This window comes from Ochotona princeps, unplaced genomic scaffold (assembly GCF_030435755.1).
Source record: "Ochotona princeps isolate mOchPri1 unplaced genomic scaffold, mOchPri1.hap1 HAP1_SCAFFOLD_221, whole genome shotgun sequence".
NCBI lineage: Eukaryota > Metazoa > Chordata > Mammalia > Lagomorpha > Ochotonidae > Ochotona > Ochotona princeps.
In genome coordinates, this window is record NW_026700657.1 from 69,972 (window position 1) to 84,125 (window position 14,154).

Here is a 14,154-nt window from a genome sequence, read left to right on the forward strand (position 1 = left end):
GCCATAAGGAGGAGAGAGCAGGTGTGAACATCCAACTGTATCAGAGGTAATGAAGGGCGGGCAGAGGCTCATGACTCAGGCAGTGGGAGAGACTGCTCCTACCTGATTTGTACCCATTCTGCCTGTTGCAAGCTCTCTTCACAGAGGTCCCAGTGCTGTGTGGGTCAGAGAGGAGCTGCTTCTCAGCAGCTGGAGTCATTCTCCCCAGGGCTGCCTTTGGATTTGCCTTGCTCAGTCTGTTTACCAACCCGCTAACTGCTTCTTCACCTGCATTCCAATTGCCGAAACTGTGTTGCTGCTTTCCAGTCCATTCCTCTAGGTCCTTCCGGGTTTAGAAATTACCCCGTCTGATTCTTCTTGCGGTGGGACAGTTCTGTAGCTTGTGTTACACAGCACCACACATGGTAACACTGCATGAAACACACCACACACACACAAGGAAACTGGCAAAATCTGAATACATTTTTATTGTAATACTGTATTGTTTTTAAAAAAGCATTCCTTTATTCTTCATGTACACTGATTTTCTCCATATACACTGGTTTTTAGAGACTTATTTCTAATAAATGCTTTTAAAATTCATCCTTGTGACAGAAAGGTAAAGATTTCCTATCTGCTGGTTCACTCCCCAAATGCGCACAGCTGGGGCTGAGCCACGGCCTGAGCTGGGAGCTGGGAATGCATTCCAGGCTTCCCGTCGGGGTGGCAGGATGGGGGTGCCTCCCAAGCTGTGCACCAGCAGAAACGTGATGTTAGGAGCCAAACTGGACTCAAAACCCGGGCACTCCAACAGGGGGCGCAAGCATGGTATCCACTAGACCATGCTCACCATGGATACTGTCATTTAGCAATATGATGTATCCCCATAGAAGTAAGTGCACAAAGGGCACACAAACCTTCCTATACATTTTTGGCCATTTTCTCTGAATCTTTATCATTCACAAAGAAAATAAAGAATGAGTTCTCTAAACTTCTTTCACTGAGGTGTTGAGATGCAATTAAAACAGTTGTCAAGTGACCCATAAGAACCAAAGCTCCTCCCTTCCTTGCGTCAAGAAGTTCCTCAAAGCAACCTGCCATGTTCCAATTATCAGCAGAAAGCATCCACACTGCCATGCCTAATACCGCATTCCAAAATCATCACCACATTTTTTTTTTTTTTTTTTTTTTTTGTACAACGGCTTGTGTTCGTCATCCTCATTTACCTTGACAAAAACACCTTTCATTTGTGCAGGGTACAAAAAAAAATAGACAAACCTAGCCTGACCCATGTTTCCACACAGGAGGTTGGTCCCAACTGCTTCATGACAGAGATAGGAGGCCTCCTGGTATTTTCCACTAAGACTCTTCCAGACTAACAGGGAAGCTTTCAAAAACCTGCAGGACTGGGCCCGGCGGCGTGGCCTAGCGGCTAAAGTCCTCGCCTTGAAAGCCCCGGGATCCCATATGGGCGCCGGTTCTAATCCCGGCAGCTCCACTTCCCATCCAGCTCCCTGCTTGTGGCCTGGGAAAGCAGTTGAGGACGGCCCAATGCATTGGGACCCTGCACCCGTGTGGGAGACCTGGAAGAGGTTCCAGGTTCCTGGCTTTGGATCAGTGCACATCAGCCCGTTGCGGCTCACTTGGGGAGTGAATCATCGGACGGAAGATCTTCCTCTCTGTCTCTCCTCCTCTCTGTGTATCTGGCTGTAATAAAATGAATAAATCGTAAAAAAAAAAAAAAAAACCTGCAGGACTGATTCACCTGAACAGACATGCTGGATCTGTGTTCTGCCCTCTTCCCTTGCCCAAGCAGCAAATGCGAATGACTAGGAGTTGGCTTGCAGACAAAGCCGACATGGATCCAGCTAGCAAGACTCAGCTGAACCACCCAGGCCTGGATCTGGCATGTGGATGTAAAGAACCTGTGCACAGGTTTCATCAGCCCCGAGTCCCCGTCCCACTCGCCATCGCTGAACCAGCTCCGTGACTCTGATCAGCTCCAAGCCCCCCTTCCACTACTCACCCTGAACCAGCTCTGTGACCCTGGACAAGATACTGGATTTTTGTGCCTGAGCTTCTACACTGCAAAACAGCAAACAACAACAACAAACAGTGCCAGCTTTGAATTGGTGTGTGGGGTTTCAGAAAAGATGTACTTACTTTTACTGGAAAAGCAGATTTTTACAGAAAAAGAAGGAGAGACAGAGAAAGGAGTCTTCCATCTGCTGGTTCACTCCCCAAATGACTGCAGTGGCTGGAGCTGAGCTGATATAAAGCCAGCAGCTTCTTTCCAGGTCTCGCTCATGGGTGCAGGGGCCCAAGGAGTTGGGTTGCTCTTCACTGCCTTCCCAGGTCATAAGCAGGAAGCTAGATTGAAAGTGGAGCAGGACTCAAGCCAGTAGCCCATATGGGATACTGGCATTGCAGGGGGAGGATTAGCATGATATGCCACTGGCCCAGACCCTATTATATGGGTTAAATTACATGCATCAGGCATCAGACCCAAGGCTCATCACAGAAGAACAGCTTAACAGTGAAGCTGTGGAAGCTGACCCATTAGGTTGTCCAGTGATTAAGAGGGACCATTTTCTTCCAAGGCTGCTAGGACGAAGCCTGCAAAGGTCTCAGGCACAGGGAGCGGGTAGATCCCATCTCTCAGAGCCCTTCATGAGTTTATGATCAGAGTCGGATCAGATACAAATTCATCACCAAAATAGGGTGCTTGGAGTACTACAGCCCTCCAACCCACTCTTAACCTTCCTGAAAGCCAGATCCAATGCCATCACCACTTGCTTGGGACCCATTCATGGCTCCTCAAATTCCAGAGCACAGCTCCCAAGTCTCTTCGTGAATGGAAACTGCTTCCGGCTCACACCATGGCCCACCTTCTGCTCACCTGTGCCCTCTGCCAGGACGTCCTCCCCTAGCACGCCTCCCTGCCTCCAACTCCATACCTGCCAGCCCCCTTCTTAACTCACTCCAATTGCCGGTATCCTCAGAGTTAGCTCAGTCTCCCACATCCCACAACACTCCCCAGATCTGTGTCACCATCAGTCCTTCCCCAGTGTGCTTGGCTCTTCGTCCCTTCTCCCAGATTACCCGGCTCTGCCCTGCATTACTGTTGTTGATGAATATCAACTCTTGCTTCCACAGGACTCCAGGGTCCTGGAAGGTAAGGCGGTGTCTTGCTTCCTTTCCCACGCCTGTTCTCCACTTGCTGCCGTTCACATCAGCACCCCATGAAGGCTTGAAAAGTGAATTCTCCACATTACTAGCTGCCCACTACTGTGCAGACCTATTCTCCAATCTAACAGTAACAGGCATTTCTACTCCCTGAAAGGAATAATCAAATCAGGTCCAGCACAATGACTCAATTGACTAATGCATCTCTCGCAAGCACTGGGATCTCATACGGGCACTAGTTAATGTCTCAGCTGCTCCACTTCCCATCCAGCTCCCTGCTTGTGGCCTGGGAAAGCAGTCGAGGATGGCCCAATGCCTTGGCACCCTGCGTGGGAAACCCTGAAGAAGCTCTTGGCTTCTGATTGGCTCAGCTCCTGCTCTAGTGGCCATTTGGGGAGTGAACCAGTCGACAGAATATCTTTCTCTCTGTATCTTTTCTCTTTGTAAATCTGCCTTTCCAATAAAATAAGTAAATAAATATATCATTTTTTTAAAAAAAATCAATGAAATCACTTAAGAAATGGGAAAGAATTTTTAATTATTTTACTTGATAGACTTACTAACAATTTCTAAACAAAGGACCTACATCAAACATAAAGCTTTGGAGCGAAAACATATCAAAGGTGAGGTCCTTCACTGCAACTCTGCAAAGCAGTCTTAAGTGTTCAGGCAGTGACCTGATCCTTTGTGCCTTTCAAAATACAAAATGCACACGCAGAATCACAGATATCCGATCAGACAACCGCTGTCACTGGGAAGTCCATTACCAAAGCCCGCTTGCTCAGACTCCTCATTTCACTCGAGCCGTCATCTTGCTGCCCTGCTATGCCACTGCTTAAAAGCCTCATGCTTAGTTGAAGGGAGTGCACTTTGGGTTGGGGGAGCATTTGCAGTTATATTTTAAGGCGCTTCCCAGAGCCATAAAGTTCAAAGCTATAAATGCATGAAGGGCAATGTAATTGTCAACAGAATACAGAATGAGTCTGAAATGACAGTAACTCTGCTCAGCTTAAAAGGATGATCCAAGAGCCGGCACATGACAGAAAGGGTTTGATAGGGGCTGGGTATCTGCGTGGGGCACAGGCAGAGAGCTGGGCGACTTCAGACAGGTCCCTTAACCTCTCCTGGATTTTGTTCATTGGAATGAGCTGAGGGGACCTGATGACCTCCAAGGGCAGGTCCTTTAGGGTCTCAAACACTAAGTGGAAGAAATGTAACTGAGCCAGATGGGCCAGCCTCCCTATTATTGGGTTGTGACTTGAAGCTGAGCTTTGTGTCTGATATCCTCCAAATGTGCACACAATTCAAAATCCACACAGCTCAAACATGGTTACCATCATTTCCAAGCAGATCTGAAGGCATGAGCCAGGAGCTTCTTCCAGGTCTCCCACACAGGTTCAGGGTCCCAAGGGCTTTGGGCCACCCTCCACCGTTTTTTTTCCAGGCCACAAGCAGGGAGCTGGAAGTGAATCAGCTAGGACATGAGCTGGTGCCCATATGGAATGCCGGTGCTTTAAAGGTGGAGATTTAATCACTGAGTTATCATGCCAGGCCCTTAGGCTTCTCCTTCTAGCACTTCAGAGTAAAGCGAGCTGCATTCTAAAGTTTTAGGAAAAATTTTTTTTCACTCAAAGCAATGACAATTTCTAGGCATTCACCTTTCTTTCTGCCTCACTCCTGGCTATAAACATACATTGTGGGATGAGAACAAACTAAATTCCAGAGCTGCATCATTTTCCGCAGCCCTAGGGTGCTGCTATGAACTCACACGCTGTGACAGCAATATTGGCCATTTAAATTACACGGACATTCAATCCTCCACCTGGTGCACACTAATCCCGTTAGGAAAGTAGAGCCATGGCAACGGCACTCTCTGTCCAATTATTTGGAAGAATCTACAATAAACCAGATCTCAGGCTCTCCAAGCTGGGACAACAAGCCAAAGCTTCTGTGTGACCTGCTGGAGACTGTGGCTCAGTGGAGAGGATACAGCTGAAAACCATCACTTGCGAACCCTGTGGCGACTTGCACTTCTGGGTGGCACAGCTGTCCTTTATAAATACTCACACAGGCTAGGGACACAGCAAAGAAACATTCCTACACTAAAGAAATGAACACAACCTCTTGTTTTGTCCTCCTCAGTGGATCTGTAACATGATACAAGTTCAGAAACAACTTTCCACTTTCCCGAGTGTGTTAAGCTTCACTGTTCCTGTCAAGTTGACATTTGAACATGCGAGGCAGAACTTCTGTTCTTTAGACACGAAGCTGGCTGTGTGTGATACTTATGCCTACTCAGGTCCCACTCAACAGACGCTACCTGTAGATCAGGTATCACCCCTCCTTAGAGATCATGGCAGGGGTACACACAGCCACCTGCACCAGCCCTCCAGTGCATCCCAGACAGGTACACACAGGCTAAAAGGCATGCTTCACCTGGCTATCTCCCTCAGAAGGGAACATTCACATTCTGACTCCACCCAATTGTGGTTTCCCAACACATGGAGCCTCTAGACTTAGATATCACACAAAAGGTGGTATTTGGCATTTTTCTCCCTCATCAATCCATGCATCTTCACCAATTGCCCTGTCCTTTCTATTCCAACACAGTTCTGTTTGGGTTGTCTCCTTTCAATGACAGCAAAGTTCCCAGTGGTTGAACTTATCTGCATCCCACCAAGGCTGCATGGGGTGGGGCCTTCAGGAACGCTGCCAGAGGACCAGAGTGATGTGCCACATTATGCTGCCTGGTCAGGTGCTGTGGAATCTGGGAGGAGGGTGACAACTTTGAAACATCCCCAGGAGTAGTTTTGCCAACTGTTTTCTTGCTTGCCTTGAATAGTGATCACTGGTTTTTCTAATGTTTCTTAGCTGTGTGGCCTTTGGTTGTTTTCTGTTTCTTTAGAGGTAGTAATCTCTAGCAGGGTTGCTGCGAGGACTGAACAGGCATGTGTACACAAGGCACACAGAGCACTGTCCTAACACAACAGGCACTCTGAATATTACCCTTAGTGTCATCAAAGCAAAAAGCCACAGTTTCATTCACTCTAAGTCTTGGATGGATTATCACATCTTGCAGAAGGATGACTAAAACAGCTGTTCTGTAAAGATGTGGTGATACTTCCCACATCAAGTTACCTAGGAGCAAAGCCAGGACCCAGAGCTGACTTCCCTCTACTTTGGAGGGTTGGTGTACACATCCGAAGAACTCTTCAGAACAATCTTGCACGGGCGGACAAGATTCACATAATCAAAATGCTTATAGAGACCACTGCTCGTACCAACTGCTCATGCTGGGAACTGCCAGACTTTGAGGATGATACAAGCTAAGCTAGTTCCACAGATAAAAATCTCAGCTTTGTCAATAACGCTGTCACAAACAAATGTGAAGTTGGAGTGCTTTGGTCATCTTATTCTTGTTCTGCATGATAAATGAAATACTTCTAACTAAAAAGGCCTCTAAAAAAGTAGATAATTTGGGGCTCACTTCTAGAACCTGCCTGTTCATGTAACAATAAAACTATAGAATATAGCCTCTTTCCAGTAAAAATGTAAATTCTTCCAAGAAAATGAAACAAAGATCTCTGGGCAAGTCTATTGGACAGAATTTTTTCCCATCACCACCACAAAAATAAAAGCAGACTTGCCAAGCCTGAAGAAAACCACCAGGCAAACAAGGTGGAAAAGGGCAGGTCCTGGCCTATTACAGAGAAAATTAAAACAAAATTCAATGGTCTCTAGCAGACGGAAGACTGCCTCATTTGCTCCATGATTCTACCTTTCACATAAATCTTGGGCAAGTAAATTGATTTTTTTTCCTTTGGTGCAAATTTCTTTGAAATCCAAGCGTAATGTTTTTCATAATACATATTTTCCATTAACTTTTTGAAGAATCCTCTATGCATTTCAATGTTTTGCACCTTTTTCCAAAAAAAGAAACTTCCTTCTGTCATCTCCAAATGATCCAGTGACAAGTCTCATCACTTGAAGAAATATTCCAAATTTAAAGACAGCAATGACAAAAATGTGGCTCATTTCTGGACCAACAAACTTTTTTTGGTGACAGTCACACAACAAAACTAGTTAACATTTGCCCAGCATTGAGAGTTCAAAGCTAAATCCTCCCTTTGGAAGCCCTGGAATCCCATACGGGTACCGGTTTGAGTCCTGGCTGCTCCACTTCCCAACCAGTTCCCTGCTTGTGGCCTGGGGAAGCAGTGGAGGGTGGCCCAAAGCCTTGGGACTCTATGCCCATGTGGGAGACCTGAAAAAGCTCCTGGCTTCAGATTGGTTCTGCTCTGGCCATTGCAACCATTTGGGGAGTAAACCAGCAGATGAAATTTCTGTCTGTCCTTCTCTCTGTAAATCTGATGTATTTTCCAATAAAAATAAATAAATCTTAAAAAATAAAAAAAAAAGAGTTGGCCTAATGGGTTGGAGTAAACATCTATCAGTATTGCTTGTTCAGCATGTTCAACTTCCCTAAGACCATGTGAGGTGGGCGGAGCCAGACACACGTGTGTGTGACGTGATGCTGCTAGTGTCCGATAATGCAAAGCAAATGCCTTGAACAATAAAAATAGTTAACAGGCTTGCCTAACTGGCGCCACTAGGGATCTCAGGCACAGCTTGATGTGGGCTGGAAAGACAACAGGACCCTGTGTCTACCACTGCATGGGTGCTGTTCCTTTGAAGTTGGCTCCTCTCTCAGCCCAGCACTCCTCCCAGGGTTTCTGGATGCCTTCCATCTACAATTAAAAAAAAAAGGTCTAATTCTAGCTCTGCCACAGAAAGTGCCAGCCTTCACTGCATGTGGACTGGTTCAGGTTATGTGCGCACTGCACCGATCTCTTGGGGTCAGCAGAGATGTGCCCAGAACCCTGGCCATGGATATTACACCTCCAGAGTTTCAGGCAACATCGCTGACCTCAGGACTCGGAGTTCTAGAACATCAGTTAAGCAAGGGTGAGAAGAAAGGAAAGAACCCACACAAGTGTCTGCTGCAGCCAGTGAAGTTCTGAGATTGAAACTGTCAGCACCTCCAACAGTAACGTGGTCTAGTTTTTGACACTGCTGCGTTTTCTACAGCTCTTTGGGAAGCACTGGAAAGCAGGTGCATATCAGGCACTCTTCTGTCTACATTACACATAAACAATACTTGTTGAAAACAGTTTTAGAGTTTTGAGTTTATCCTCTCACATGAGATTATATAGTTTACTTTATTGCAAGGGCCCACATTCTGAAAATAAATAAAGCAAACAGCTGGAAATGTCAAACATGAGGACATCAGAGAACAGCAGCAGTCACAAAGGTGAAATGAGGCAAAGGAGGAACACGGAAAGAGTTGAGCAAAAAAGGCATGATACTGTAATAATGTGACCTTAGTGCTGAACAAGCATCAAAGTAAGTTCTGTTTTAAAATTCTCAACCAGACCTTTAGCTGGAAAAAAAAATGTACAGAGAAGACAATCCACTTTCAAAGGTGCAAACTTTTATTGGGCTCTAGTCTTGTCTAAGTTTCAGAACAAGCATCTTTGTCTTTTACAATTTCTTCACAAATGCCATTTCTCAAAGATCTTATGATTTCAAAGTATATTACAAACGTTTGCAAGATCATGCAGCACAATCACGCCTGACCAGATTTTTGCAACTGTTCATCTCATATTCCCTTGGCATTCTATCAATGTACATTTGGCATCATAAATGTAAACTTTGTAAGTATCTGGATCTAAATGTCTGACGTGTTAAAGTCATCTCGGATTTCAAGTAGATGGATACTACAAACCCATGTCCACTTCACAGTGGTTTATATGTATGTTCACAAACGTACAAAAATCACAGCAGTACTCTACAAAGCATCAGCCACATCCTGAACTCCAAGCACCTGTGTGATGCCATACACGGCCATGGAAGAGGGCCACTCATTTGGGTGTGGGCCATACATAGTGATCACAAATCAGGACAAAAAAAAATCGTCACGCAATGTGCCCAATAATCAGCCAAGCTCTGAAGAATAGTCAGATCTGACAGGGGATTACAGGAAGTCAGGCTGTGGCGTGGAAGGAAGGGTGGCCAGAGGCCTCAGTGACAGCAGACTTACATCATCCCAGGATGGGTCAATGGAAGCACTTGTAAACATGATCCACTGTGCAACACACCTGATGTGTGACACTTCAAGGACCAAGGAGACCTTCCTTAGGTCTCCTTTTCTCAAGGTTGCAAGGACCTGAATATGCTTTCAATCTGAGAAATATTACTTAACAGTAGTATTCTATGGTATAAAGTAGAACTATTGTTTCAATAGGTTTTTCCTAATACAAAGAACATTTGCACAGTTACTAAACAATCACCAAAACAAGCAAAATTCATCAATTCCCTCAATTTTCAATCAAACCTTTGAAGTGTTTATAGTGTATGATGAGAAAAACAAGATTTATAAGGATACATTTGTAGGTTATTACTGTCATCAATTACCATGCACAAAAACAATTGCATCATTACATTCAATATCCACTTGAGTGCTTATACATAACATAGTCATTTGATTTTGGGTATCTGTAAGTAGAGATCACATTACTGCTCTCAGGGTACTAGCTGAAGCATGAACTCCACGTTACCTGGTCATTAGAATTCAGACACATCCATGTTTCTAAAAATTACACCCAAACAAGAGATTGACTCAATTTACTGTACTCAAGCCAAGTCCAAGGTCACAATATGAGGACAATGTGAAGCAGGGATTCTGACCTTTTACCTTGCCTGAACAAATTTTATTTATTCAGGAAAGACCCTTGGGTTTTTTCAGAAGCCTCTCTTTGGGGAAGGGCAAAGCTGAGCAGCTTGGGGCTGACACTCTGGCTCTCCCCACGGGACCTTATCTGACCTCTCACTTCTATTTCCTTGACTGTGTCAATCAACTGGTTTGCAACTCTCCTGCCCTCATAGCTCACAGGCCCTCTCCTTCTCAGGCAGCGGTGAAGCAGCTCATTAGAGCAGACCAGTGACTGCAGGTGTGCACCTGTGCTACTATTACACCCCGGGGAGCCCGTAGAGATGCCAGGCCTGTGGGTCCCATCCCGAGTCTACACAGCCATCTGATGATGCATGTGGCCAAAACGACAGGGACAAATGCAAGGTAACTGACATAAATCTAAACTGTTTCACTTCCACACAGGGAAGAACACTGCTTCTCAGAACCATGGCACTGAGAATCTCTTCATCATTGTTGGGAAAACCTGAGGCCACAGAGCTAACATTAGAACAATGCCAGCTGTTAATAGCCAAAACATAAAACACAAACAAACAAACAAAAACTTTAACAATAACCCTAATTAGAAAAGTTAGGATATTAGACTACTTTTTACTTTTCAAAAGCTATTAAGTGCTGACCAAAACACAAACAAAAAATCACTTTTTAAAAAGTCTTTTCCTCAATCTCTTAAATATTCAATAAAAGGCACATTCGAGCATATAATAAATACTAAAAGATATACTTAATGTAAAATATTACAGCAGTACAAATAAGAGATTTTTATACTGGTAATGTAATAAACTTTTGAGTCATTCTTTATATTATAGTAACTCTACTTACTTTACATACATGATCATCTTGGTTTTTAGTTTTTAATTCAATTCTGTAAAAGCCAAAAAAATTCATACGTAGGCTTTAAAGGCTCCATAATCTACTTAATAAAAAAAGTATGATTTTAATGAAAGATGCAAATTATTTATAGAGAGATAAAAATAACTGCTAATGAACAATTAAATAAATAATTACCTTGCTAAAGTGTCCTAATCTTTCCTAAATTAAGGAAAATGCACTAAGATAATTAGTTTAACTTCACAGCCCAGTTCATCTTTATTTCCTGAGATGAGTAAGAATTCAGCATCTTTAACTGTCCCACCCTATGTTTTCACACAGTTCTCAAGAGAACAAAAAGAATTTACCCTGTGGATGAAAAAACCTTGAACAGTATAAAAAAATACTAATTGGGAAAAGCATAAATCTGAAGAACATTTTAAAAATGTATTTTCCATTACAATTGATTAAAAATGTTCCAGTTGGGGAATAAGCAGGGAAGACAGGTGCCTGAGCTCTGGAGTCCTGGCAAGGATCTGCAACATCTTTTGGGGTACATTTTGTTAGAACAAGATCTCCTTATTTCCTCCGACTTGAAGATGAAGCCATTCCCACAGCAGCATGGCTACAATTCCGGAAGCTATCAGTGCACACATTTCAGTTTCCTGCAGTCATCTTGGACGCTAACCTGAGGGTCTAGAAGCACCATCACTCAAGGTACACTCATGAAACACAATGTGAGAGTTGTTTAAATACATCTTTTACAACAGGTGTGAATATAACCATGTCATACAAAAAAAAACCCAAGACCAGTCAACTGGGCTTTTCCAACTTTTCTAACTTTTTAGCCACGTGTTCAGATACTCACCAATTGCTGTGGACCAAGTCTCCTAAGCTGGTTATAAACAATGATGAAATGAATGCAGCTCTTAAGATAGCTTCTATTTGTTTAATTTGGTAAGGTAGAATGTCCTGGTTCCCAGGCAAACTCTGGATTATTTCAGTCAAAACCCATGACATGATTCTGAAGCACAGTCATCAATACCTACCCAACTCTACAGACACAGCTATAAGAATCCAAGTATGTATACAGTAGCTTCCACTGACTCCGGATTTTCAACAGCGCTAGAATTCAGATGTCACATTCTGAGATACTTCAAAACTATCCATTGGATGCAGGACATAACCACCATGAGATAAAAATTCATGCAATGATACTTGGGGTTTTTTTTTTCTTCAAGTATATCTAGTATTTAATCATTCAATGCTAGTGCACTGAATATCTAAAATAAAACAAGTGCCAATTTTTATCGTGAATGAACATATTTATTGTCTTGAAACCCAACAGGCTCAAGTTTCCTTTTTTTCTTTTTGAGTCAGTTCTCTATAAACTCGCTTCTCTCAACCTTCCTGTGTAATGAAAGCCTTGGAATTTCACTTCTTCATTGCAATCAACAACAGATGGCAGAGGGCTCAAGGCAGGTATCGTGGTGGTTCTGAGTCAGAGAGCACTTCTTCCTGAGCAGAAGGTTCATAATCGCCCACATTTTCAGTCAATTCATTATCTAACTCATCATTACTTTCTGCACTGTAATCAACTTCTTCAAGGAACCGCGGCTCGTCTTCTTCCAAAACGTAAGTCGTAGGGCTGTGGTCAAAACACACAGAACACGCAAGACTTCATGAAGGGCTTTACGGTTCCAACGTAAGACTATCTCACCAAACTGGGTTCATTCTGATTCCAACATAGTACCAGCACTGTTTATATAATCTACACATTGTTTATCCAAACGGATCAACTTACAGTAGCCAAAAGCTCCTTGAATAATGATGACATGCTTATTTTTAATTATACTAACAAGAACATCTATATATCTTATGTAGATTTCTAAAAAAAAAAAGGTGGGTGGAGGCTGTCTTATTATACTCTTTCTTTGAAGGATTTCATCGATTAGCAGGCTATTAAGATTTATATTTAAAGTTACGTTACAATCACTGTAAATCTGCCAATAGATACTTAGGCCTTTTAAGAAACTGTAGATATTTGGTGGTTCCTCGATTAATGCACTGACATCACTCACATCAAACCTACTGAGTGAGCAGCTGGCATTAAAACAGCCCATTCCCCAGACAATGAGAATAAAAATGGAAAACAAGTGAACACTCCACACCGAGGCCTTTTACCATCCCCTGGGACACAGAGTAATGCCTACGGGAAAGCACCAAGCACCAAATCCCTGTAAAGTAGTGTAAAGTAGTCTTTCCACTAGGGCCTTGAGAGCTCTTCCTGCTCAGAGAAAAGATCCATGTCCTTCTGGATACTGTCCATTTGGGAGATAGAAGCACGGGCACCCAGCACACATATCCACAAATTGCATCAGAGAAATATCAGAATCATTTCCAAGTTCCTAACCAAGTGACCCAAAACACTTTAACTTCACACAGACATGTTTATGTCCTGATGGCTTTCCAAAGTTGTTTCCAGCAGTCGATGTAACTAAATGCCATAAAATCAAATAATGCAAAAGAACATTAATTTGCTAAAATGAGCAGAGAAACAGATGTCATGAGACACCTGTGGTGACAGAATTCCTGCAACTGAGTGTAAAATTCAGTTCCAGCCTCCAGAATACAGGAATAAAGAATTCTTGGAGGTTGCAGTCCCTCAAAAACAAAAGTCATCTGGCAAGAGTAATTTTCCCCTAGAATTATTTTAACCTTAGAAAAGAGAAAACTATGTCACAAAACTAACTTGATCTAATATAATATAGCAAACTTGCTCTGCGAAGGTGAGAGCTTGCATGATGAAGTAGTCTGGATAAACCAAGCTGAGTGGCCTGAAATATTGTGCAAGATTCCACAATACACTGAACACAAGAACAATGTCACAAGTGTTAATCATGCAGCTACAATGTTCAGCATGTGCTGGCTAGGTCTTTTTTTTTAAATCGATGAAAGGTTATGTGCCTTTTACAATGACTGTCACCATCTTGGCTGTGAAGTACAATAGTACATCCCTCCCCTTGACCTTGGTGTTCCATTCTCTGGACACGTCCTAGATGTCTCCTCAAACACACACAAACTGAGGCAAAGGAAGAGGCGGGAAGGGAGAATGGGGGAGAGACAAATCCTTCAGATATGACCATGGAGACACCAGGAGACAGATCTGCTCTGAAGCCAGGTCCAACATGTGCACAGTGGCTTGGGATCCAGTAGCTGGATCCAGAGGGCTGACACACAGGAACCAGTGTGTTCTGACACCTGTGTGGTGGAGCGTCAGGCAACAGGGGTCAGGGGTCAGGGGTCGGGGCGGGCCAACACTGTTCAAGAGCTGTACACATATGGCAGAATTCCAGCCACCCACAATTCCATCAGAAAGTAGACAGGAAGAAAGGCAGCCGCTGGTGGGG

The 14,154-nt window shown here is 43.6% G+C and overlaps 1 protein-coding gene across 5 annotated transcripts in view; it reads right to left on the reverse strand.

The window, feature by feature from the left end:
• Positions 1–12,048: 12,048 nt before the first annotated feature.
• LOC101518372 (ATP/GTP binding carboxypeptidase 1) overlaps positions 12,049–14,154 on the reverse strand; it is a 118,028-nt gene continuing 115,922 nt past the window's right edge. For 4 of the 5 annotated variants that reach the window (XM_058659861.1, XM_058659858.1, XM_058659862.1 and 1 more), the window contains one exon: positions 12,049–12,422. In XM_058659861.1, the coding sequence (XP_058515844.1) occupies positions 12,218–12,422 (205 nt within the window). In that variant the 3' untranslated portion in view covers positions 12,049–12,217. The remainder of the gene's footprint in view (positions 12,423–14,154) is intronic. The other variant, XM_058659857.1, reaches the window with a different exon arrangement.